Below are 25,150 nucleotides of genomic sequence, written 5' to 3' on the forward strand. Positions count from 1 at the left end.
ACCAAGATAGACTGAGCCTTAGATAAGTCTCATTTCAAATGATGGAAATATTAGAGTATTACATCCTCTGATATGGAGTAAGTTAAAAATCAGTAATAAAATAGAAAATCCCCAAATATTTGAAAATTAAATAGCACACTTCTTTATTTTCCCTGTGTCAAAGATGAAATCATAAGGGATATTAGAAAATACTTGAAGTGAATGATAAAGAGATTGAAATTAGTAGAAAGTTAAAGCAGCATTGGAGTAAAAATGTAATGCTAAGTGCTTATTTTAGAAAAGTTTAAAATCAGTGATCTAAATCAATTTGACAAAGGGGTCAGATGCCAAATAGTTTAGGCTTTGCATGTCATGTAAGTTTTTTTATATATGTATATATGTATATATTTATATCCTCAACTATTTAAAAATGTAAAAACCATTCTTAGTTGGAGAATAATACATAACAGACCATGTGCCTGATTTGGTCTATGGGCTATATAGTTTGCTATATGCTTCCATCTTAAGCATCTAGAAAAAGAACAAATTAAACCTAAAGTAAGTAGAAGGAAGGTGATAAAGATAACAGTCAATTAAATAAAAAATGAGCAACTGAGACTAGCAATGAAGCCAAAATGGTTCTTTGAAAAGATTGATAAAATTGGTTAATCTCCAGCTGGACTGATCAAGAAAAAAGGAGAAAAGACAGAAATTACCAAAATGAGGAATGAAGAGTTGACATTTCTACAGGCATTAAAATAGAAGAATATCATGTATAACTTTATGCTAATAAATTCAGCAACTTAGAGGAAATAGACAAATTATTTGAAGGACACAAATTATCAATGATCAAAGGTCACTCAAGAGAAAGAAAGAACCTGAATAACCCTACATCTATTAAAGAAATTAAATTTATAGTTAAAAACTTTTTCACAAGGAAATTTTATGTCTAAGTGGTTTCACTAGTGAGCTCTGGCACACATTTCAGGAAGAAATAGTAACAATTCTATGCAGACTTTTTCTGAAAATTGAAGAGGAGGAAACATGCCCAAACTCATTTTATTAGGATAGCATTATCTCCAGACAGCTACTGCCAGGGATGTGTGTGTGTGGCGGGGGGGGGGGGAGCAGGCGAGGGGGCCAGTTGGCGGAGAGTCCTACAGACCAATATCTCGTGAGTGTAGACAAAAAATGCTTAACAAAATAGAAGCAAATAGAAATTGGCAATATCCTCAGTTGGTATATAAACCTGCAGAGCGTTAACCTGGGCCTCTCCATGCCTGCTCTGTGGATCTTGGGGGCACTGGGGGAACTGATAGTACACATGGTGCTCATGTTCCTTGCTGTACTATGAATAACAAGTCCTGTGTCTCTGACCTAGGACTATCGTGTGGTCTGACAGTATCTATGAAATAGTAAGAGGCTACTTTGTTATCTTGCTCGGTAGGTCAAAAATCTCAGACACCTTGCAGTTCTTAAGATGAACTGCTTGTTAAGAATGGGGTGTTGACAGACCTGGCTTTCTGAAAGAAAGGATGAGGGCCTTGCGGACTGGGTTAGAGGCTAGGAAAAGACTGGCATCTGGTAGCAAATGCTCTTGTCCAAGTGTTGGGCAAGGGTGGCGGAGGCAGGGTGAGTAAGAGTCCTCCAGTGTTCTACCCCTTCACGAATATTTAGGGGCTGAGCTGAGAGGTAGCCCAAATGGTGCTTTGGTTGTTGTACACTCAACCCCATGGCCCCAGATGAAAGGCACTGTGACTATAGCTGCTGAGTTAAAGAATCCCCAAAGGTGAGAAAATGGTGTCGAAAAATAGGATACAGAGCTTTGGGTGGATTGAAAACATTAGAAGTTTAGTTGAGCTGCAAGTGTGGGTGCTTGAAACTGAAAGTAAATGCACTATCAGGCCACTATCTCCCTTCATGGCCTGACTGCTCCTTTTTATACCTTGACTTCTGGTGCTGTAAGGAGAATGATGAATAGAGATTGAGCTGAAGTCTCCCAGTCCTTAAGGGGGATCAAAGATCATACCCGCATGTCTAAATATACTGAAGGAACTTCAGGGAGAGAAGAGAGTCAACCTTTTATGGTTTCTTTTTTGTTGAATACCGGCGCCCAAGTCATCATCCTACCAACTTTGTGGGAGATAGAATATTCAGATGTAACCGATGGGGCAAAGATTGCAGTAGGGAAGCTAATGTGACACTGTGGGGGTGGGGAGGGCTTTGTTGTTATATACTGTCCTGGCTTCCATTGCTAAGATATAATTGCTGTGGATGTTTATACATACCTGTACTGTAATTGTAAATACCCATAGGAGCCAAAGGAGATTCTGCTGATCAGGAAGAGCCACATGTAGAGAAGTGCTAGTTCTTTGGGATCCCAAAACTCTAGTGATTCGTTTGAGCTACAAGTTATTGTGACTGATGATTTTGCAGTGTATAAAGAATGCATGCAACTCAATAAGAAGACAAAAATAAAAGCTCAACAACAGTATTTTTAAGAATGGCAAAAGATTTTAACAGGCACTTTTCAAAAGATAATATACAAATAGAAAATATGCATGTGAAAAGATGATTAACATCATTAATCATCTGGGAATTGCAAATTAAAACCACAAGAAGATATCACTTCATAACCACTAGAGTGGCTAAAATTGAAACCAAAAATATCAATTGTTGGTGAGGATGTAGAGCAGGTAGAACTGTCCTACATTGCTGGTGGATGTATAAAATGGTGCCAGCCAAGTTGGGAAATAGTTTCACAGTTTCATGTAAAGTTGAAAATATTTTTACCTTATGACCCAGCAAGTCCACTTCTAGGTATTCAAAAGAAACAAAGGTATGCATCCATAAAAAACTTGAACTTGAATGTTCATAGCAGTGTTATTCATAAAAGTCCCAAACTGGAGACAATCCAAATGTCCATCAGCAGGTGAATGGATAAACCAATCATGGTAAATTTATACAATGGACTATTACTCAACAATAAAAAGGAACAGTAGTACTAATAAGTACCAGAATAAAGATAAATCAGGAGAAAAGCTCCTGATATGACTCCTTTATGTCATGAGTACATAATATGAGATTTCATTTATGTGAAGTTCTAAAATGGGCAAAAGGGCAAAAAAATTGTAGTAATAGAACAGATCAGTCATTCTGTAGGGTGGGATTGACTATAAAGGAGTAGATTTATTTTTTTGTCCATTTTAAAATGCCAGTGGTAAAAAATGCCAGTATAATTTTGTGATTAAAATTATGAACTTCGATGTCATGAAACATATCCTGAGTTTGGATCTTGGCTCTTCCATTTACTAGCTGTATGACCTTGGGCAAATTATTTAACCTAAGTTTCTTCATCTGTAAAATGGGGGTGATAATGATACCATCTCAGAGTTGTGAGGGTACATTAAATTATGCCATCTATGGTAGATAGTAAGTACTCAATAATGATGATAAGTTTTGGCAGTATTAGTATTTGTCAATCCTAATAATTATAGTTTATTACCACTGTGTTACTGTTGATCTTGAAATGGTTATTGTATTTTTATGTTTTTTAAAAGGGAAGAAAAAAATTATTGATTAGGTTACTGTGGGTCTTCGGTAGTCTATGGGCAAATAACATTGCTGTTTAGTCATAAACAAGATGTACTTTCTTTAATAAGTGAAGATGATATTGACTCTTGGAAATTCTGTGTAACTTTTGGCTAAAAGCATCACAGTTCCAATTTGTTCATAATCTGCTTTATTATTACCTCTTTTTTTCTTCTTCTTCTTTATGAGGACTGGGTGTATACCTTTTAAGTGGTTCCCTTTTTGACATTTTAAATGGCTGAGGAGGATTTGAGAATTTTCTTTCCAGATTAAAGTTTCTTTGATATGAAGCTAATTGATCAAACTTGGGCCAAATAAGCTATTTGATCTGCAGTTGCCGAGATGGATTACTTTAGATACTCCTTTAACATTAATTTGAGTATTTAATTGATTTTTATAAATGGTTTAATGCCGTCATTTTAGGACCCAGCTCACTGGAGAGTTGAAATATTTTCCAATATCTTTATGTTTTAAAATCTTTATTTCTGTGTGTGAATCGGCAGTTTTCGAGTCTGTCAATAGGAAAAAAACGTAACTTGGAAGGAATAAGATAAGCAGACATTTCAAAGATTAAAATGTTTTATGAGTGGACATGGAAAGGGAATTTCCTGTAATTATGTGATTTGGTATTAACCTGAATGGAGTATGCTTTTGGATTGAGGCATCCTTATAGTTTTGTGTTCCATATGACTTATATTTCAGATTCTTGAAGGCTGAGGATATGATAAAATGGTTTAACCCAAATCTGCATCAGGAATAGCCTTCATTCAATAATACAGCAATCAAAAATGTCATTTTAAATTTTGTCATTTAGTTATTTGAATTTTTCTTAAATAATTTTTTCTTCTTAATCTATTTTTGAGACCTAGTAATTTTTTATTTTTCAAATTTTATTGCAGCGCCTGATCAACTTTCTAGCAGAAGAACGATCATGGAGGTGGTGCCAGCTGAGGTGAATAGTTTGCTTCCAGAGGAGATAATGGACACTGGTATAACTTTAGTGGATGATGATAGTATTGAGGCTGTTATTGTTTCATCCCCAATTCCCATGGAGACAGAACTGGAAGAAATTGTCAACATAAACTCTACTGGTGACTCTACAGCCACGCCCATTTCCACGGAACCAATCACAGTGTACAGTAACCACACTAACCAAGTTGCAGTGAACACCACAATTACTAAAGCAGATTCTAATACCACAGTGAAACCAGCTTTTCCAAGTGGCCTTCAAAAACTTGGTGCTCAGACTCCTGTGACAATATCAGCCAATCAGATTATTTTAAACAAAGTATCACAGACATCTGATCTTAAACTTGGCAATCAGACCCTTAAACCAGATGGACAGAAGTTAATTTTAACAACTTTGAGCAAGTCTGGTTCACCAATTGTTTTAGCACTACCCCATAGCCAACTACCCCAGGCTCAGAAAGTCACAACTCAGGCCCAGTCAGGAGATGCTAAGTTACCACCGCAGCAAATTAAAGTAGTTACCATTGGAGGGAGGCCAGAGGTGAAACCTGTCATTGGTGTCTCAGCATTGACCCCAGGAAATCAACTGATTAATACTACAACTCAGCCCTCTGTGTTACAGACCCAACAGTTAAAAACAGTACAGGTAAAAAAAAAAAAAAAGGGGGCTTATGAATTAAAATGCATGTTAAAAATTAAATCGATTCGTAGTTGCGGTTGTAAGGCAATTAAATGCTTAGTTGTTACTGAATTCTTTTGAATGTTGCTTTTAGTAAATTGTGTGGGTTTTTTTGTTTTTCTTTTGTTTTTGGGTTTTTTTGTTTTTTTGTTTTTTGGTAAATTTGGATGTCTAATGCTTTGAAAATTTTTTTCTAGAGAACTTAGAGCAAACTTAATATTGGTTAAATTCCAAATGAGTGTATTTATAGCTTTTTACTCATTTTTAAATGCATTTTATTCTTAGTAGTAGTTTAATTGAAAGGATGTTCTACTGGTATAAAGATGCCAGAGTTGCTGCTGGTCTGTCAAAAAATCATTCAGACATGATTTTTTTCGGTTTAACAGATGGCCAAAGTCTAGGAAAACTTGCTGCTCTGAGAAATCCTTGGAGCCAGAAATAGTACATGCTAGCCAGTTTGTGCTTTTCTTTGGAGTTTACTGTCCATTGTCATCATTCATGATTGCATCGTAGAAAAGGCAGTGCCAAATGATGGAAGGTAACACATAGGCTTTAGAATTGGATCAGCTGGATCTGAGTCACCTCCCTGCCACCCTACCACCTGTGGAACTTTGGATAGGTTACTTGTCATCTCTGAGTGTTTTACTTTAGATGAAGATAGCTCTTTGATCGTGGTGAAATACATAGTAACACATAGTACTTGATACAATTATCAAAACTTTGAAGAGCCTTCAAAGTAGTACCTATTATTAATATGAATAGGACCTTAAATAACATATAAGGTTAACAGAACATGTATTAAATGGTTCCTGGTTTTTCATGCCCAGATAGGCCTTTTTCGGTCACCACTACTCTTAGAAATACAATGATCCACTTAAGACCAGGGAACACAAATGCATTTCCTATTTGAGAGAGTCACATTTTAAATAAAGAAGGCATGCATTAGAGAGCTAAAGCAGGTGTATAAGAAATAGGAAGGTTTGGGGAACTATTTACTCTTAGCTGATATTAGACATAATGTTTTGGCTATTATGTTGGCAAAATAGAAACTTATTTTCATGGGCTTTTTATTTAAGAACGTTGTAAGATTTCTCAAACCTTGTAATTTGCTTATGTCTCTTCTGCCACTATTAAACATTCAGTGTTTTTCTTTCTTGTTCATTATCATCTCACTTATCTCTGATTTCCTTTTACTTCTTTTGAATGAGATGCGCTATCATTATCAAGCATCTTTTCCTCCGCTTGTATTTTTAATCAGGTTTGAAACTTGTTTTTATTGGTTTACCAGAGTTTATCTGGCTTTGGGGATGTAGATCAAAACCATGTCACAAGAAACTGATAATGTACATCAAAATGTCATTTTCTTTATTTACAAGCAATGTATACATACTGTTTGAATCACTGGTTTACATGTATCCACTAATTTCATACTATAATCCCATAAATACCGAAAATAAAAACAAAGACTGGGATCTAATTCTTATAACTTCTTTTATTGTTGTTACTTTTATTAACCCTGATACTATTAAAAAAAAATTATATACTAAAAAAAAAAACAATAACAAAAAAAGAAACCCCATTTAGAATATAGTTCTACTTGTCCAGTAATTTTTAGGCCCCAAATCCTTCTAACTCTAAAGTAACCTACAAAGCTCGAAGTACAGAAAAGACAATGAGCTACACATCTTGTTTCCTTCTTAGGCACCAGAATATTTGGTTTATTTTTACATGGTGTATATGATTCTCTGGTTTTTTTCCTAGACAGTCCTCAGCATTGTCTTAAGTTTAATCAGAGTATTGAAACTGTTAGGGTATGGACAGCAGGTTAGGGTGGAAGAAGGAGATCCATCTTGAAAAATGAAGGAAAGAGGTGACAGTTCAGGCCAGAGGCAATAACAAAGAGGTATAGTTCCACTTAATTACAGATATATAAACCCTTTCCTATGTTTTTTTGTGCATAGTTTTTAAGAGTAATAAATAACTAGCAGTCTGGAACTACATAACTCGTTACTGGTTCCTAAATCTGTACAACACAGTGCCAAAAATTACCTGCATGTATTATTTGATCACATATTTTCCCATCCTATTTGTAAATTTACTTTTTTGATTCATTTTTGTCTTAATCTGCTGATTACATAAGTTTTTTTTATAAATGATGTTTTATATTTTATTTTACTTAATGAAGTAATTTTTTTTAGGGTAGTTTAGAATTCATAATGCAAACATCAGAGTTTCTTAACAATCAGAAATCATTATTTTCAGCAAAGCTCTACTAAAGAAACATAACTACAAGGGCAAGTTGAGATTGTTCATTAGAATAATTAATGTACTTTCAGTTTTATTGTTTACATTTTTTTCCCGACTGGTAAGTATTCATATAGTCATATGATTGTGAAAATCAGTTAAAAATGGGGAATGCCGTAAGTTCCTAACCTTTATTTTATGGCTAGGATTATCTGAAACTTGGATGTTAAGAACATCAATACTTCTGCCTCTTGAGATTATTAATACTAAGTCAATAGATGATATATTCTAACTTACTTTAGAGTTTTAGAGCTGTAAACACAGTTGGGAGATGTATTCCCTTTTTATCTCTCTAATTGCATCAGTACTTTAAGTATAATTATGGATTTATTTGGCCGTATAAGAGTTTTGCAAGTTGGGTATTTTTAATATAATGGATCTTGCTCTTTAAAAATTGATTTGTATTTCATTTAATTTTGTTTTGTCAGTAATGTGTTCTGAGTGTAAGAAATAATATAAGTTTAAGAAAGAAAATGTATAATTTGTAGTTTGAGCCCAAAGCTAATATTCATCTAATTTTGTGATCTATCACAGCTTCTGTTATATTTCTGTCATTCAAGTTGGTCATGTTTATTCCTTTTGAGTTATTAGTTCCAATATTAGTACTTTCAGGGCCTCAATTTTTATATTTGCCAAAATATAAAAATTAATATTTAATGTCCTTCCTGCTCTAAAAGTCTGATTTTTATCGTACCTAAATTTCTGCTTCTGACTTTTAGAAGAAGTTGTGTCTTTGCGTACATGGATAATTTCAATATAAAAACATTGGTAACTCTACCTTCCTTGACTTGTGGAGAATTTTAGCTCAAGTCAACAGATGAGAAATGAGTAAAATATTGACTTTCCCTTTGAGGAATTTATAGTCTAGTAAACAGTATTTAGTAAATCATATTTTAGTAAATAAAATTTTCCTAAATATTATTTTAGTAAATAATATTTCAGTAAATAATATTTGCCTTTAGAAAAACCTTTTGTTTTGCTAAACTTGTCTCTTTGTATCCTAGGGTATTAACTTGTTCAGTTTTGCCTTTATCTACCCCTAATATAGAGATATAAAGCTGAACATCTAATCATAAGCCTATCTTTACTATGTATTTATATTTGCTTCCAAGGGTCAATGTTATTATATTTACAGGTGGCTTTTTCATTTGCACTATTCTTTCTTAATTTACTCTACTTCATCTTTTTATTAAATATTTGTTGTTTAAAAAAATGTTACTGTGCCATAGTGTTTTATTATTAAATGTTTATTAAATAAACTTTATTATTAAACATTCATCATTACTTAAAAATATTAATTTGATTTTCATCATATTCATATATTCCAGAGATACAATGAAATGCAAAGATACTACTGTATATTGGCTTAAGGATGTGATCATATTAACATTTTAATGAATGGCTGCATTTTAAATGTTTTTAACGTTAATATTTAGATATATTTTGTTAAATAAGCTGGTTTCACATATACTTCTGCATATCACTCTTTTATCTAATTTTGATCAAATAGGTGTTTTATAGAAATAAATGGTCTTCATAGTTATTTATATATTTCAGATTGCTAAGAAGCCTCGAACACCAACCTCTGGTCCAGTAATCACGAAGCTGATCTTTGCAAAACCAATTAATAGTAAAGCAGTTACAGGACAGACAACTCAAGTATCACCACCAGTCATTACAGGTTATTTTTCTTTATAGTTTATTAAGCTATATGTTTACCTTTTAGGTTTAAAAAAGGTGGTTCTGCCATTTTGAAATGTTTTAGTGGCACAAGTATAGCTTATTATAAACCAAAACAGTTAATAAAAAATATTACACTTAATAAATGTGTGCTTCAAACAAAATGTCTTATCTCAAAATCAGTGCATTATTTTAGTCGCCTTAGTTTTTCTTAAAATTTTACTGTGAAAATAGCAGTCGTAAGGTCTGATAATACTAGCTAACGTTTGTAAGTGTTTACTCTGTGCCCACATTGTTCTTAGGTCTTTACATATAGTGACTTATATAATCCTCCTGCATTCCTGCAAGGTAGGTACTAATAACAGCCCCATTTGCCAATGTGGAAATGGAGGCACTCATGTAGGAGTGGCTGAGCTGGGGTTTGAACCCAGGCTGTTTGTCTCTAGAGCACATGTGCTAAATCTAATAGGTTTAAATTAATACACATGGGAGTATAGTATTTTCATGGTTTCTGTTTGAATTTTTGGTTTCAGTATTTTAATATGCTCTTTATGCAGTTTTCCATGGATAGAAAGTTGTCACAATGATAGTAATTAAGTGATAACAGAATTTTCACTATTACTTTTACCAACAAATTCTGTACTGCGACTCAGTTCTCTTTTATTGTATACTTTAAAATTTGTAATCATCAAAACTTGATATATTTTATTCTCTTTATTCTAGTTTATCTTTGTTCCCCCATTCTAGCAGTTCTTTGACTTTGAAATCTCTGATCCATTAACCTTTCCTTTACTCATTAATAATCACCCCCTTCCTGTCTTTAAAGTCTTCCCTACTCAACATGGAGTCCGTGATCCATCAATATCGCTTCGCATTAAACACGATTATCTTTTCCCGCTCTAGAAGTACAGCTCCATACCTCTAGGCAGCCATAGTGACTGGTCTTTAATTCATAGTTAAACTGACATTGCCTTTTTCAGCAATTCAGAACTCATTTCTAATTTCCATTGTGCTAAAGGGCTATAGAAGCACCTCTGGATAGTAGACTTTGACTAGACTTTAAATACTAATTACTCATTCCTACTTGTATTCTTGATGAGTATACTTCAGACGTTACCTAACCATGGGTGGGTGAGGAAATGTATGTTAAAAAGTGCTACTGCTGTCTTGATACATTTACAGATAATAGTAAGCAACTCTGAAGTCAATGGCAGTGACTTAACCATTTTCCTGAGGCGTCAAATAGTAAGTACTTAGAGAGGCTTCTCATATTAGCAAATAAGAGAAGGGATGAAAAGATTGTGATTTAAGGGCAGTGTTGGGTAAGCGAACGTTTTCTTTTGTCCTCAGTAGAGATTTGTGATGGTTATAGGAGGCTGTCTTGAGGGCTGTCATGGGAGACAAGAAAGGCCCCAGAGAAAAGATTGGAAAAGGGTTTGGAAAAGGAGCTGGCTCAGGAAGTGGGTTTCAGTTGGCTGAAAGTGAGCAAGGCTTGGATGTATTGGTGAAAAAGGGGCTGCCAGTCTCCTGGGAGGTTTTGGATAGGTGGAGGCGGGTTAACCAAGAGCAATATCTCAGTACAATGTTCTTCACTGTTTTTCAGTTTGAGAGAGTCCCTGAAATTTTTTAGTTATGTGGGGAAATTGTATGCCTAACAGTTGTGGCATTTACAGAAGTGTCTGAATAAATTTTTGCTTAATGTCAAGATTTTACCTCTTATATTTGACTATAATGGAGGTCATTGCTGGGTCTTTGGGTCATTTTTAATGTATTGCACACAAATCATAATTTCACCTTTTAATTATGGTGAAATGCATAGAGATAGACTTCTATTAAATTTACTAGAATTGTTGGCATTAAATTCAATTTTGAGAGATAATTTCTAATGTTAACTACTTCTTTATAGCCTCTTAAATTCATGTAAACTAAATTTTAAACCACCAAAGTAGCTCTCCTGTTGAATTGTCTTACTACAAGGAGGTTCCATCGTCTTTATATTGTAGCTAATGATCTTTCAAAGTACATTTAGATTGTTTTTTTAAAGACTTTTGGGCTTCTCATTGAAAACCGATAACTTTTTCTGTCTCTCAGTCAAGATAAACTTATTAATATAAATGATTCTTCTAAAGTGGAAATCTGATCTTGTCACATCCTTGCTTAAAATTTTCTTGGCTATATCTGTTTTCTGGGCTTCAATCTATTAGGATTAAGTTTAATGCCAGTGCTTTCTTAGCATTAAAGGTATTTATGATCTAATACATATCTTTTTCATTTTCACCTTCTATCCTTTCCAGACCTACTGATTTAACTTATTTTAAGAGATTACCAAATAGACCATGTTCTCTCAGGACTCAGGATATTGGCACTGTTTCTTTTACCTCAGATATCTTTGCTGTTCCTCATGACTAACTCATCTGTTTTCTCTTTGGATTACCTTCACTTCTCTTGGAAGCTTTTGATACCACAGTATAGTCAGGTATTCTTCTTCTGACCATCTCCTATGTATTTCTGTAAAACTTAATTATACTTACCAAATACTTAACTTTAATTAGACTTCTATTAAATTTCACATTAGCTTTTAAAATTTCTGTTAGTCACACTGTATTGTAATACAAGGCTTTTTTGTCTCCTCTACTAATCTCATTTTTCTAAATGGTGTTTTTTTGTTTTTTGTTTGCCATCTAGTTTTTAAAGTTAATTAACTTTTTTAAATTGTAGAAAATATACATAGCATAAAGTTGACCATTTTAATCATTTCATTTTATCTTTTATTAAAAATTATTGTGGTGACACTGATTAACAAAATCAAATAAGTTTTAAGTGTATCATTCAGTAGTAAGTGATATATATATTGCATTGTGTTTACCACCCAGACCATTTTAATCATTTTTAAGTGGATTATTATTCATTAGCATTAAGTATATTCACATTTTTGCAGAACCATCACCGCTGTCCATCTCCAGAACATTTTTCATCTTGCAAAACTGAATCTATGTACCTGTTATACAATAATGCCTCATTCTTCTTACTCCCGAACCCTAGCAGGGACTTCCTGTCTCTATCACTTTGATTACTCTACATACTTTATATAAGTGGAATCATACAGTATTTGTCCTTTTATGTCTGGCTTATTCATTTCCTCATGGTTCATCTGTGTCCAAGTGTAAGAATTCCTTTTTAAGGATCAACAATATTCCATTGTACTTATATAGTACATTGATGGTAGTTCTTTTATCTTTCTCTCTCTAATATTTGGTTCAGTTTCTGACATACAGATGTGGTTCAGTGAATGTATCATTGAATGAATATGTCATGGAAGCAGTGTAGTAGGAAGGAACTATTGAGAGACTGGGTTTTAGTCATGGCTCTTTCATTGATTTTTCTCTGTGATCTTGGGTAAATACATTATCTGTTCATCTTATTTCTGTAAAATGTTGATGTCAACCACTTCACAAGACTGTTGAGATGGTTAAATGAGATACAGAGTTCCTTGTTATGAGATCTCCCCAGGTACAAGGTTGCTACAGTAGAGAAAACTTCTTCAGTATGAAAATGTTCATCAATAAATTAGTCTTTTATAGAATTAGTCCTCGCTCAGATATGTTGACTCCCTGCCCCAGCCTGTCCCATCTGTGGCTTTCTGGGGTTTGTCTCTTTTGATTCAGGTTGAGGGCACCTGACAGTAGAGTGTACATGCCTTATAAATTGATTTCAAGGTGAAATTTTATAACTTGCATACTTGCTTAAATTTGCAGAGCTAAGGCTAGGAATTTGGAGATTAAATAATCTGATGCTATCTGGAGAAAAACAAGCAGATCTCACAGTGGATTTGATTATCCAGCCTCTGCTTAAAACACCTTCAGTGACTGGAAAGTCACTTGTGTTGAAAGTCATTTCAGTTGGAAATTTTTGTTAGAAGTTCTTTCTTAGTGTCGAACTGAACATTTTCTGTTTCTGTGCATTAGTGCTATGCAACTGATGTGATACAGATTGGTTCTAATCCTTCAACTTGATAGCCTGAATCAGTCAGGATAATCTTGGCCTTCTTTCCATAATAAACACAATCTCCAAATCTCAGAAATTAGAAAAAATCCCCCAAATTTATTTTTTTATTGATACTTCATGATTATCTACATGTCCACTGTGGATTAGAAAGAGGGCTTTTATCATCAGTCTCTCAAGGACCCAGGCTGACAGGAGCCACCATCTCAGATGTGGCAGAGAAGAAGAGCTTTGGGAGGCCTTGCATAGGCAGTAAATGTTCTGGCCCAAAAATGACACATATCACTTCTACTCATAAGTCATTGTCCAGAACTAGTCATGTAGCCCTAACCTAAACTAACCACAGGGAGTGCGGAGGGATGAGAAGTACAGTTCTAGTGCCTAGAATGGAAGAGAACCAGAATACTGGATGAATGGCACAAATGACTGTCACACAGTCTTTTGAGAATTTGGAGTGTCATGTCCTTGTATTCCTCTCTTACCTGGAATAAAAATTCCAATATTTTAACTCATTATAATATGATTTCCAGTTCTCTAAGCCATCCAGACACTACAGTTTTCTGTGTTGTTCCTCAAGGGTATTATCCAGAAGGGAATACAGTATTTAAATATTCCTTTTGGGATCTGGCCAGGAATGCATTTCTTTTTCCCTTTGGCAGTCTAAAATCAGACAGTATTAAGCCAGACAGTGTTCAAGTTAGTTCAGTAACTTTATGTTTTTATAGATGTGGATTTAATTGTATCCTGTGGTTTAAGTTCAAAGAGTAAGACAGCTGCAGTGTAGTAGAGAACAGAGATTAAAATTTTAAGACTTTGATTCAAGTCCTGACTTTCAGGACCTGTGTTACACAGGATACGTCACTTAGTTATCCTGAGCCTATTTTCTGGTAGATATAACAAGCTTGACTAGAACTGTGAGCAGAAGTGTTTTCATGAACTTTATGTAAAGTGGTATTAAGGTACTAAGTGTTACTAAGAAACATTGTTTTTTTGTTTGTTGAGGGTCATCGTAGTTCAAGCTAGGGACTCAAGTGTTTTAAGTTCATATGTGGTACATATAAAATAGTAAATGTATACTACAGTCCTTGTGGGTGTAGATCACATACATTTTTATATTATTATTTTTAAAAAGCCAAACTGATATGCTGCCTCTCATTTGCAGGTAGGGTTCTTTCACAGTCTACTCCTGGGACTCCATCAAAGACTATAACAATATCTGAAAGTGGTGTTATTGGATCAACTTTAAATTCTACAACACAGACACCAAATAAAATAGCCATCTCACCTTTGAAATCGCCAAATAAGGTAAAAAAAAAAAAAATTAGCCACAAATGCAAAGTATTGTGGTTAATGCCTTTATTTTCTTACTAGTCACTTCAGATATTCCAGTTTTAATATATTCCCAAGCAACTAATAGACATTCGGTAGATACTGGATTAATTTAGTAATCAAGGATATATAACAGATTAAAAAACTCAGCTAAACACATTGTAACATAGTAATCACTTTGAATGCTAAGATGATTTCCATGGCCCATATGAATGTGGATACAACAAAAATCTTTTGAATGAGTTACATTATGTAATTGTTTAGTTCTTCAGTTAATATTTGTACAAAAATACTGTCTTTGGGTAAGTCACACATGTAATGACTGTATAAATATAAAATGTTAAATGTAACTTTTTTTGTCTTCTGCTTAAGCTGTCTTGGGTATGGAGATATGAGTTTTTGGGTAATAGATCCCAGAGTACTAGAAATTGCCATCAAAGGCTGATAATCATATTATCAGAGTTTTTAAGCTTAAGTACAATTCATTCAAAGCATTTGAAAACTTTTCATAATTTCTTTTCATTTTAAGGTGGTAAAGTACCTATCATTTTACTATTAGGTCAAATAAGTAGTCTTAACTCACCTAAAACATATGGATGTCATTATATCAGCATAACGTTTTGAAAAAGGTATGTTTTAAAGGACATATTCAGGTAGAAAGCCAAGCATCATTATTCTGTAAGGTTCCACCCTTCTGATTCTGGATAAATCCTGCCCTTTGTACCCATCTTTTTCTTTAATTTGTTACTGTTCATAAATAGAACAAACATTAAACATTTGTCTTATATTTTTAAAAAGTCTAGCTGTTGGTTTCTATTTTAATGAGACTTGAATATAATGTATGAATATGATGTCTCTTTTTTTCTTTTCAAACTATTTTAATTCCTCAGCTAGACAAAGTGCTATTCCAAAATAATTTTATAATAAGTGAACCTCTACCAAAGAAAAAAAGAATTGTAGCAGGTTTGTGCATGTTTCAGAATAAAGCAAGGTATGAGGTTTCAGATGAAATAGAAAAGTCGTACAAGTTACAGAATGAAAACAATAATAATAGCTAATAGTTATTGAAAGATAAATATGTGCCAGGCACCTTACCAAATGATTTACAAAAATAAAAGCTTTCCAATATCTCCTGCCATCTTGACCAGAACTCTAATATGTCTCATAAAGTTTGTTGAAATAGGATTCTGCCTGCATAATAATATATATATTTTTTTACTGAAATGGAATGCAACAGATATATGAGTGCTTACTATGTGAGTTATGCATAGTGATAGGCACTGGGAATAAAAGTTTGAATAAGTGTTTAATTTCAAGTAGTTTCAGTAGGAAAGTGAGACTTAAACATTAAAAATTGCCCTACAGAATCATAATGATCACATTTGGTGTGTGTATCAGGTAAGCTTTATACAGAGGAGGCTATTCTTGAAAGGTCTTGACTTTAAAGGTGGTTTGGGTCTTAGCTTTGGGTGAGCCGAGCAAAAATCTAAAAGTGTGGCCCTTTCAGGGAGCTACATTGCTTTGAGTGCTAAGGGTGCTAAAAGCCAAGGGTGCTAAGGTTAATAGAAGGCCTCATTACCTTCAGGGGAGTTTTGGATGTTGTCATTCTTAAAGGCTTTGTGTTGCTTTCCACTGCTGCTGGGACAGTGGTTCTCAGCATTGTCTGCACATGGGAATCACATCGGGAGCTTTAATGCTAATGCTTGCTTTTATCCCCAGAGACTGTTTTAATTGGCCTGGTGTTTGGCCTGTATCAGGATTTTTTAAAGCTCTTTAAGTGATTCTGATGGGTGGCCTAGATTGAAAACCACTCCTCTAGGATAATAAGAGGTTTGTATTTTTAAAAGGATGACTCTTGTGGCATTATAAAAGGTAGTTTGAGGAAAGTAAGCTTGGATTCTGGGAGAAACCAGTTATGTTAGCAGCTCTTAACCTTGGCTGCAGTTTTGAAGCACCTGGAGACCTCTTGAAAAAACTAATGGTTGGGCCCTACCTGACGCTATTTAAATCAGAGTTTCTAGACTGGGACTCAGGTATGAGATTTAATATTTTAAAATTCTAAACTGTAGCCCAGCATAGAAAATCACTAAGATTTATTATAGTACTTTATGAGCTAGACTAGTAGCTAAGGGGCTAGGGAGGAACAGAGATGTTGAAAGAGGTTTAAGACATAATGACTGGACGTCAGGGTCTTAGGGAGGGGAGAATCTGATGATTCCTAGATTCCTGGTTTGAATAACAGTAAATGCTGGCACTGTAGACTGATATGACTGGCGTATGGGCTGTAACTTACAGCATACAAATAGGAACTAGCTTTATTTTTCTCTCATCCTCGACTTTAGCCATGCCATGTTCGCTCTTCCTCCCTGCCTCTTGCCAGAGGTCATTTTTAACTAGCCTTATTTTGATGATTAAATTTACAGTTCTAAAAGGTCAGGGCAACAGTTTACATCCAGGTGAAAGCTTTTCTTCTCACTTCAGACATTAGTTGGCTCAGGGATCATGTAGTGGAGAAGAGAGGTGTGATCTGTTTTTTGGCTTTCTACCTCTTCTCCCTTTCTGCTTTTGGCTTCTGATTGGAGGGAAGATTAGAAAAGATAAAGTTTTATATGATTGGGATGATTATAATCCAGCTACTGATGCCCTCTTGTGGCAGGTGTCCATACGTGTTGTGCATTTAGAAAGCTTTTGGGAAGCACATACGGGTATGTCCCCATTGCCCAGTTCCATCCATGTCTAAGTATGGTGCACACTCCAGCTACCTTTGGCAGTCTCCTCCTAGCCTTGCCTCTTGTAGTCCACCCTGCAGTCCATTACAGTTGAATGCTCGTATTAAGTATTAGTAGAAGAAAAGGAGCCAGTGGAAGAGAAGGACTGGAAATGAGGTAGTAGGAGAAACTTTAAAAAGTAGACAGGGGACATGATTTCAAGAATGATACTCGGTTACAATTTTAAATGCCATTAAAAAAGTCAATTAAGAAAAAGACTAAAAAGTAAGGATTTGCTGGAGATCTTTTTGCTTCCATTGATCAAAAGAGGTCAGAGGAAACCTCAAGCATTCACCTTTTCCCTAGCTGCCAACACTCACAATGTGACTACCATCTATCTACCTTGGATCCGCCAGGACTTCTCTCATCATTTAACCCTCCCTATGTTGGGTACCATCAAAAGGCTCAGAATTCTAGATTATCTTTCGTCTCCCACATCTTATCTCCTTAAGGCTTTCAGTATCTTCTGCTTCCTTTCCCAATCATCCCCAACTCTTGAAATCTTTCCTCTGTGCCCTCTCTGAAGTTCGTAATCAGAATAATCCCTTAAATCCTCAATCTCTTCCTTGAATTATTTTTTAAATCTTGTTTTAATGGATAACTGGCTCTCCCGGAGGATTCTACTTCGTTTTAAGTGATGGCTGTTTCTCCCCTTCAGCCCTGATACCACTGAGCTTAAAAGGGAGCGTGGGGAGCATAAGTGTCTTCCTTGCTGCTTCTCATTAAAATTTGCAGATCTTTCTCACTCTCTTCTCTACCCTTGAAACTAATGTTAACCAGGTTCGTTGTGAGAAGTCAGACATGTCTAATGTTTTCTTAATTTACTTCATATTATAGTTGTCTCACTGTAGGACAGGTTTTTTTTTCCATTCTACTTATTTTCTAAAGTAATCCTCATTTTTTAAAAGTTTTTATTAGACATGCAGATAATCATTAAATTAATGAAAACGTGATTTTGCATGGTTTACTTTCTTCTTACTTTAGATTTTAGCAATGCTGTTATCTTCTACTTTTTGACATCTAATGTATTTTTGTCCTATAATCTTATCTTACCTTTTAGTATTGTTTTATTCATGGGATATTTGGGTTTGTTTCAGAAATACAATGTAGTTAAATATTCAACAATCTATCCATTGAATTAGTAGGAAAAAGGAGAATAATTATATGAATATATACGGTGCCTCTCAGTACACACAGAAAATTCCTGCTGGTAGTCAGCTTTCATTTTGGTTAAAAATACTTGAAACAATAAAATTAGAAGGAAAAATATAGCAAACTTCATGGTGCATTGTTGATCAAGAATACCCACTTTCAACACTCGTTCAGTTTTGTAGGTCTGAGTTAATGCAATAACAAGAAAAAAATAAATGATATAGGACTTCAAAAGAAAGTAAAAAATTATGATTTACATATTAAATTATACGCAAGTAAAACTTAAGAATATACTATTGTATAAATTAGATACATGGCTAATATAAAAAAATCTATTTCTAGACCATTTACATTTAATACAATTGTTATGATCGGAGTTATATCTTGCATCTTAGTGGTTACTTTTTCTCTTTGTCTCATCTGTTCTTTTTCTTCAGTTCTTTTTCTGCCTTCTTTGGGGCAAATTGATTATACTTTTATTATTCTATTTTATCTCCTCTATTGCCTCATTCTAGTTGAATTTTTTGGGGGGTTGGTCTAGAGTCAAATATGCATTTTTTGATATCACATTCTACCTTCAAATTTATATCACTTCTTGGAGGGTAAGAACCTTACAAGAGAATGCTTCCAACTCCTCCCTCCCATCCTTTGTGTTAAACATTTTACTTTTAAATGTTATAAACTTCATAATACTTGTTTCTGTTTTGATTTATACAAAATTACTTTTTAAAGTGATTAATAATAAGAAAAACAAGTCTTTAGTTTAATTTTAACGATATCCTACATACTTCCTTTCTTTATGTGGCCCCCCGGTCTCAGCCTGATATCAAACTCCTTAAAGAACTTTATTTAATATTTATGTTAAGGAAAATCTGCTGATAAGAGATTTTTCTCAGGTTTTATTTGCTTGAAGAAGTCTTATTTTGCCATTATTTTTGAAAGATACTTTCATTGGGTAAAAAAATTCTGGGATGACCATTTTCCGCAAGTGTTTTAAAAATGTCTCTCAAGTGTTTCTGACAAGAAGTAAAGTTGTAATTTTTGTCTTGTTTTCCCTCTGTATGGAATGTATTTTTTCCTAGTTGCCTTCAAGAGTTTTTAATGTGTCCAGATGGTGTTTTGTTGTTGTTGTTTTCTTTTTTAAAATATATATATTTATTATTATTAAAAATAGGACAGTTTTCTTTACATATTTCTTTGGGGGAGGGGACACCTCCATTAGACTTGTTTGTTTGTTTTACACCTATCATGCCATGAATTCATAGGGAATGGGTTCCAGCAGCTCAGGCTCCTCTCTATTGGTTCTCTGGGTGGAGCAGGCTGGCGTTTCAGTTGAACCCAGGTACTTGTCTCTTTGGCTTTCTTCTTTTCTATGCTCAAGATCTCGGCTCTTAGAGAGCTTATATTTAATAGTACATTGTCTCTTGGCAAGAATCTTACCTTTAACTTCTTTGTTTACAACAATGACGATGGCATGCTGAGTAACATTGTAGACCTTTCCAATTTTGCCATGGTAACATTTGTGGGGCATTCCTTTTTGAAAAGTGCCCATTTCCTTGCTGTCTACAATATCACCTTTGTTGTAGACTTGCATGTATGTAGCCAAAGGAACAACTCCATGTTTTCTAGAAGGCCTAGGGAACCTGTAGCAGCAGATTCCTCTCCTCTTTCTCTTTATGTTGGTCATTTTGGTGAATTACTGGAAGTTGGTGGTTTCAGCCAAAAGAGAAATATATACTTATCTTTTCAAACTTCTTGTATCTATACTGTCTTTTATTTTTGGAAAACTCTTGGCCATTATCTTTTCAAATATTTCTTCTGACTCACTTTTTCTCTCTTCTCATTCTAAAAGTCCAAAGATGTTACACTTATACAGTTCCACAGCTTTATTCTGTTTTCCTCCCCCATTTTTTTTTTCTGTGTGTTGTGTTTCAGTTTGGATAATTTCTGTTGACATATCTTCAAGTACATTGATTCTTTCTTTAGTTGTGTGGAGTTTACTAATGGGCCCACTGAAAGACTTCTTCATCTCCCATAATCGTATTTATTTTATTTCTAACATTTCCATTTGACTCTTTCTTGTAGTTTCTATCTCTCTGCTGCAGTTACTCTGTTAATTGCATGTTGTCTTTCTTTCCCACAAGGTCTGTTAACACAATATTGTAGTTAAAGTCTTTATTTGATGGTCGTAACATCCAGGTCATCTCTAAGTCTGCTTCTCATTAATGGAAGGGCCATCTGGATTTTTTAAAAATTTTTTTTCATTTTTAAGTTTATACATCTAGGGTGGGGAAACTATATTCTAATAAAGGTGGGTCGCTTAGCACAAAGAGTGAAGCTGGGCTCTTGATTCGCAGCAAATCTGATCAGAAAGACTTCAGGAGAGTTAAACTCTTGCATAACTAAATTTCTAGAAAGGTAAAGGTGTGCAGAGCTTGGATTCTGTAAAATTGGGTCAAAGAAATGAGGGTTAGAAACCTTGAAACCCTTTCTTTCCCATTAATTGGTCTTAGTAAATATTCCTAAAATGTAAAGGCTGGTCACACTTTACGTAATGTTGACGGGTACTTTTTTCTTCCGTAATGTCTTTATGATGAACATGAATATCCTACTCTTCAGAATACTCTAGTTTGAGAGTCTGCAAATTATCCTGGACATCCTTGAATTCACCTTTACATACACTTCTTGTCAATTTTGCTCTCCTACCTAGAGGAGTGCCTTTTTTTTTTTGGCCTTTGTTTGGCAAACAAATCTTTATTATTTACCCTGTCTGTGGTAAGTGGTTAAACCATCACATAGCCATTTAGAATGCAGAATATACTTGACTCCCGTGTGAGGAATTACAGAGCATAAGCTACGTACAGATGTTTTAAGAAAAAGTTTCTTGTTTTTTTGATTTCTATGACCAGTGTAACTTCTTGCATTCTTTCTACTTCTGGGTCTTCTAGCTTGGGTAGAATTCTGCGAAGTTCCGATAATTAAATTCCAGATTCAACATTTTACTCTAGTTGCTTCATCATTTATCTATCCATCCCTTTCTTTATTCATCTTATTTTTAAAATGCATTTCAAAGTAAATTGCACATGTTTGGTATACATCTCCCCAAATATTTCTTCTAACATACCAATAAGTCAGTGTTTGTTTAGAGGGCTCTTTTTCCCTTTGAGGTAAAATTTACATATACTGAAATATGCAGATTTTAAAGGTACCATTGGATGAGTTCAAATAAAATGCATACATCTATGCAACCTGAACCTCTGTTAAGACAAAGAACATTAGTACTGCAGAAAATTAACGAAAAATATTTTTCCTATTTCTGAATATATCAGGATAAACAAGGCACTTATCATTTGATAGATTTTGGTGAAAAGCCTTTTTGACATATTTCCTAGAAATTAAGATACAAGTGAATGCTTCAGATTATTAAAAATTCTTTTGCTTGCAGTTCAGATAGATATCATTTTTTTCTTTCTACTAAATTGAAGAAGGACTTGATTTTTCAGTTAAGTTAGTTTTCATTAAAACTAATTTTTGATGGTAGAATAGAATGCGATTTTTGATATAAAATTCAGAAGGAATTCAAAGTATTAATGTATATTATAATTAATATCCTTTTGTTAATATATATTTGTAAAAATAATGTTTTTTAGCATTTATATATATAAAAAATGGGAAGAGTGTTGGTGCTGAACTCTTATTCTAGCAATATGTAATATTCATCTATGAATACAGGAAATAATCTTAAAAATGAGCTCATCTTATTGGGATATGCATTCCAATAAAATCCTTTTATGTTGTAATAATAATAATTTGTAATATGTTGCTTTAAGTATATATAATAATTGTATTATTAACTCAGTCCTATGAAATTATTTAAACTTAAAGCTTTATATAAGGGTAATAGAGAATAACATTTTTAAAATTTCAATTTATAAACATCTTTTTCTTTCAGAGAATTATGGTAAAAGAATTTAAGGCATTAATGTTACATTAAAATAAAAATTTTAGAGGATTGGGAATTAAAATATAAATTCACAGATGAAAAGGAATAATGTATATTTCTGAATACCAGGGAATGGTTTATTTGTATACTTCAAAATATAAGACTACGGAGTATCAAATCACTATGTCGATTTGAGCCCACAGAATACATTTTAAAAAGTGATGTCACAATTTTATTTTAAAATGCTATTATTTATAACAAACTACAAATTATAATAAACTGAGTGATGTTATCAGTCACCCTGAAGGTTATCTCCATTCCAGGCACCTGAAAGAGAAAATACATGAAAAAGCACATGTGGGAGGTTTTATGGGCCAGACATAGAAGTGTATGTATTACATTCTTTCACTTCAGTAGCTAAAACTCTGTCATATAGCCTTACCTTACTACAAGGGAAGCTAGGAAAGGTAATCTGGCTATATGCTGAGGAAGCAGAAGAGAATATGCATTTTGATTATTAGCAGCAAGCAGTCTACAGCATAATTGTCTGTATATAGCATAATAGTGCTATGTTAGCACAGGTAATTGTCATTAGTTAGAAACTGGGAGCCTGAACAATAATGAAGGTTTCCTGTAATAGAGACGCTATCCATACTGTGTTCATCAGTGGCTATCGGTATTTACTATAATAAATAAAATAAAATGCTAAGGCCATGGGAACTACAGAAATGCTTATTACAGTGGTTGGGCAGACAAAATCAAATGCAAGTAAGACAATAATGAATAATGAAATAGGTGCTGAATTGTGTGGTATAGACTGATATGAAATTAAAGAGAAAAGAGAAAGGTAAATCCTGATATTTCTTTATTCACCGATCAGCAGGTCCTTATGAATGCCTGCTATATTAGGGGCTCTGCTCTTTGGGGAAATAGTAGAGAGCAAAAAATGAGAAGTGGAACCTAAAGTCTGGAGGTATGGGAGGGAGTGTGACAGAAATGAATGAGATTATTATATAAACATATAAAATTGCGAAACGAAGAAAAGACATGTGCTAACACAAGATCCTATATAAGTGGATTCATCCACAGTTGGGATGATTAGAGAAAGAAAGCATCCTTAAACTAAGGTTTTGTGCGGGTATGAATTAAAGTGAATGTCAGCCACAAAAGTGAAGGACTAAAAGTGAAATAGATAAAACATGGGACAGAAAGATGGCTATTCTGATTGGAATCAGTAATGCTTTGGAGGGAGTAGGGACCATATAAATATAGGGTTAGATTATGATAATTTTCTAAACAAAGCAAATTTAGGCTTAATTTTATCATTAAGTGGAGATTTATGGAATGTTTCTGAGGCAACAAGAGATATAATAAAAATATGAAAGTGGAGTTTACAAAAAAATTAGGTAGTGTCTATATGGATTCAAAGCAGGCAAAGATAAATCATGAAGCTGATTTTGAATTTGTTTTGCATATGTATAAGATAAGTGATGATAGCAGAAAGTTGACAGTTTTAGGACAAGTTTCAGAAGGTGATAACTTTTGCTTTTGCTAGGAAGCTCTTACGTGTTTGGGTTGGGGGTGGTCATGGTGGTTATTAACACAATTTGAAGTGAAGAGAATCTTGTTTTCTTGATAAACTTTGGTATAGATTGTTGTAAGATTAATGAGTTAGAGTTGAGGTGAGTTCAGGCAATTGGTTCTGTTGCCTGAATTGTTATTTTTTATATAGTTCCTCATACCAGTGCTCATTTTCAGGATAAAGGAGCAGAAGGAATAAATGACAGAATTTATTCTGTTTCCTGTGTTATTATATTGGTTTTGTTTTATACTTTTATAATTATGCTGATTGAATATCTGTGGGATGCTATAGCCATATTATTAAAAACTTCTAGAGAAATTAAAAATATGTTAAAAAGTTAATATAATTAATCCCATGTACCCTTTGTCAAACCTTAGGATTATTTTCCTTATTTTCATCTATAATCCTCCTCTCACTTTGAATTAATGCCATTAAATACCTACTTAATTCACATTTCTCCAGTCATCTTTATTTTATACTGTTCGAATTTGGGATTTAGACAAGTTTGTGAATTATTTATATTTCTCTTAATTTCTTCATCTTTTTTTTTTCTTTCGTCTTTTTTTAGGAAAAAAAAAATTGTTGTTTATAGCCTGTTTTTCATTCCCTGAATTTTGTTGGTTGCACCCCTGCGGCACTATTTAGTTTCAAGCAATTCTGGAATGGAACCTAGAAGCTCCTGTATCTTTAGACCTTACCATATATTTTGCAGATGTTTTCTCCCTGTCTATGGCCTGTCTTTTTATTCTCTTAACAGTGTCTTTTGAGAGCAAAAATTTTTAATTCTCATGAAGTCTGACTTACCAAATTTTTTTTCATGGATTGTGCTTTTGGTATTGTATATAAAAAAATCATCAACCAATCTAAGGTAACCTAAATATTCCCCTGTGTTAGCTTCTAGGAGTTTTATAGTTTTGATTTATAGTTTTAGGTCCATGATCCATATGTGGAAAGGTATTAAGATTCCATGTTGAGATTGATTTTTTTTGCTTGTGTGGATGTCCTATTGTTTTGCTTCCATTTGTCAAAAAAACTATACTTCATTGAATTGCCTTTTGCTCTTCTGTCAAAATCAGTTGACCATATTTGTGTGGGTCTGTTTCTGTGCTCTTCTGTTCAATTAGCCATTTTTAGTCTTTGCCAGTTTAACTGATTAAAAGATCTCACATAGA

General features: G+C 33.9%; 1 protein-coding gene across 5 annotated transcripts in view; it reads left to right on the forward strand.

Annotated features, from left to right (window-relative positions):
* The window catches only part of LIN54 (lin-54 DREAM MuvB core complex component), a 58,452-nt gene that overhangs the window by 7,850 nt on the left and 25,452 nt on the right, over positions 1 to 25,150 (forward strand). For 3 of the 5 annotated variants that reach the window (XM_016156203.2, XM_016156204.2, XM_016156201.2), the window contains exons 2-4: positions 4,470 to 5,185; positions 9,080 to 9,203; positions 14,367 to 14,509. In XM_016156203.2, the coding sequence (XP_016011689.1) occupies positions 4,502 to 5,185; positions 9,080 to 9,203; positions 14,367 to 14,509 (951 nt within the window). In that variant the 5' untranslated portion in view covers positions 4,470 to 4,501. The remainder of the gene's footprint in view (positions 1 to 4,469; positions 5,186 to 9,079; positions 9,204 to 14,366; positions 14,510 to 25,150) is intronic. The other 2 variants (XM_016156206.2, XM_016156205.2) reach the window with 1 other exon arrangement.

Source organism: Rousettus aegyptiacus, unplaced genomic scaffold (genome assembly GCF_014176215.1).
Source record: "Rousettus aegyptiacus isolate mRouAeg1 unplaced genomic scaffold, mRouAeg1.p scaffold_m13_p_10, whole genome shotgun sequence".
NCBI classification, from domain to species: Eukaryota; Metazoa; Chordata; class Mammalia; order Chiroptera; family Pteropodidae; genus Rousettus; species Rousettus aegyptiacus.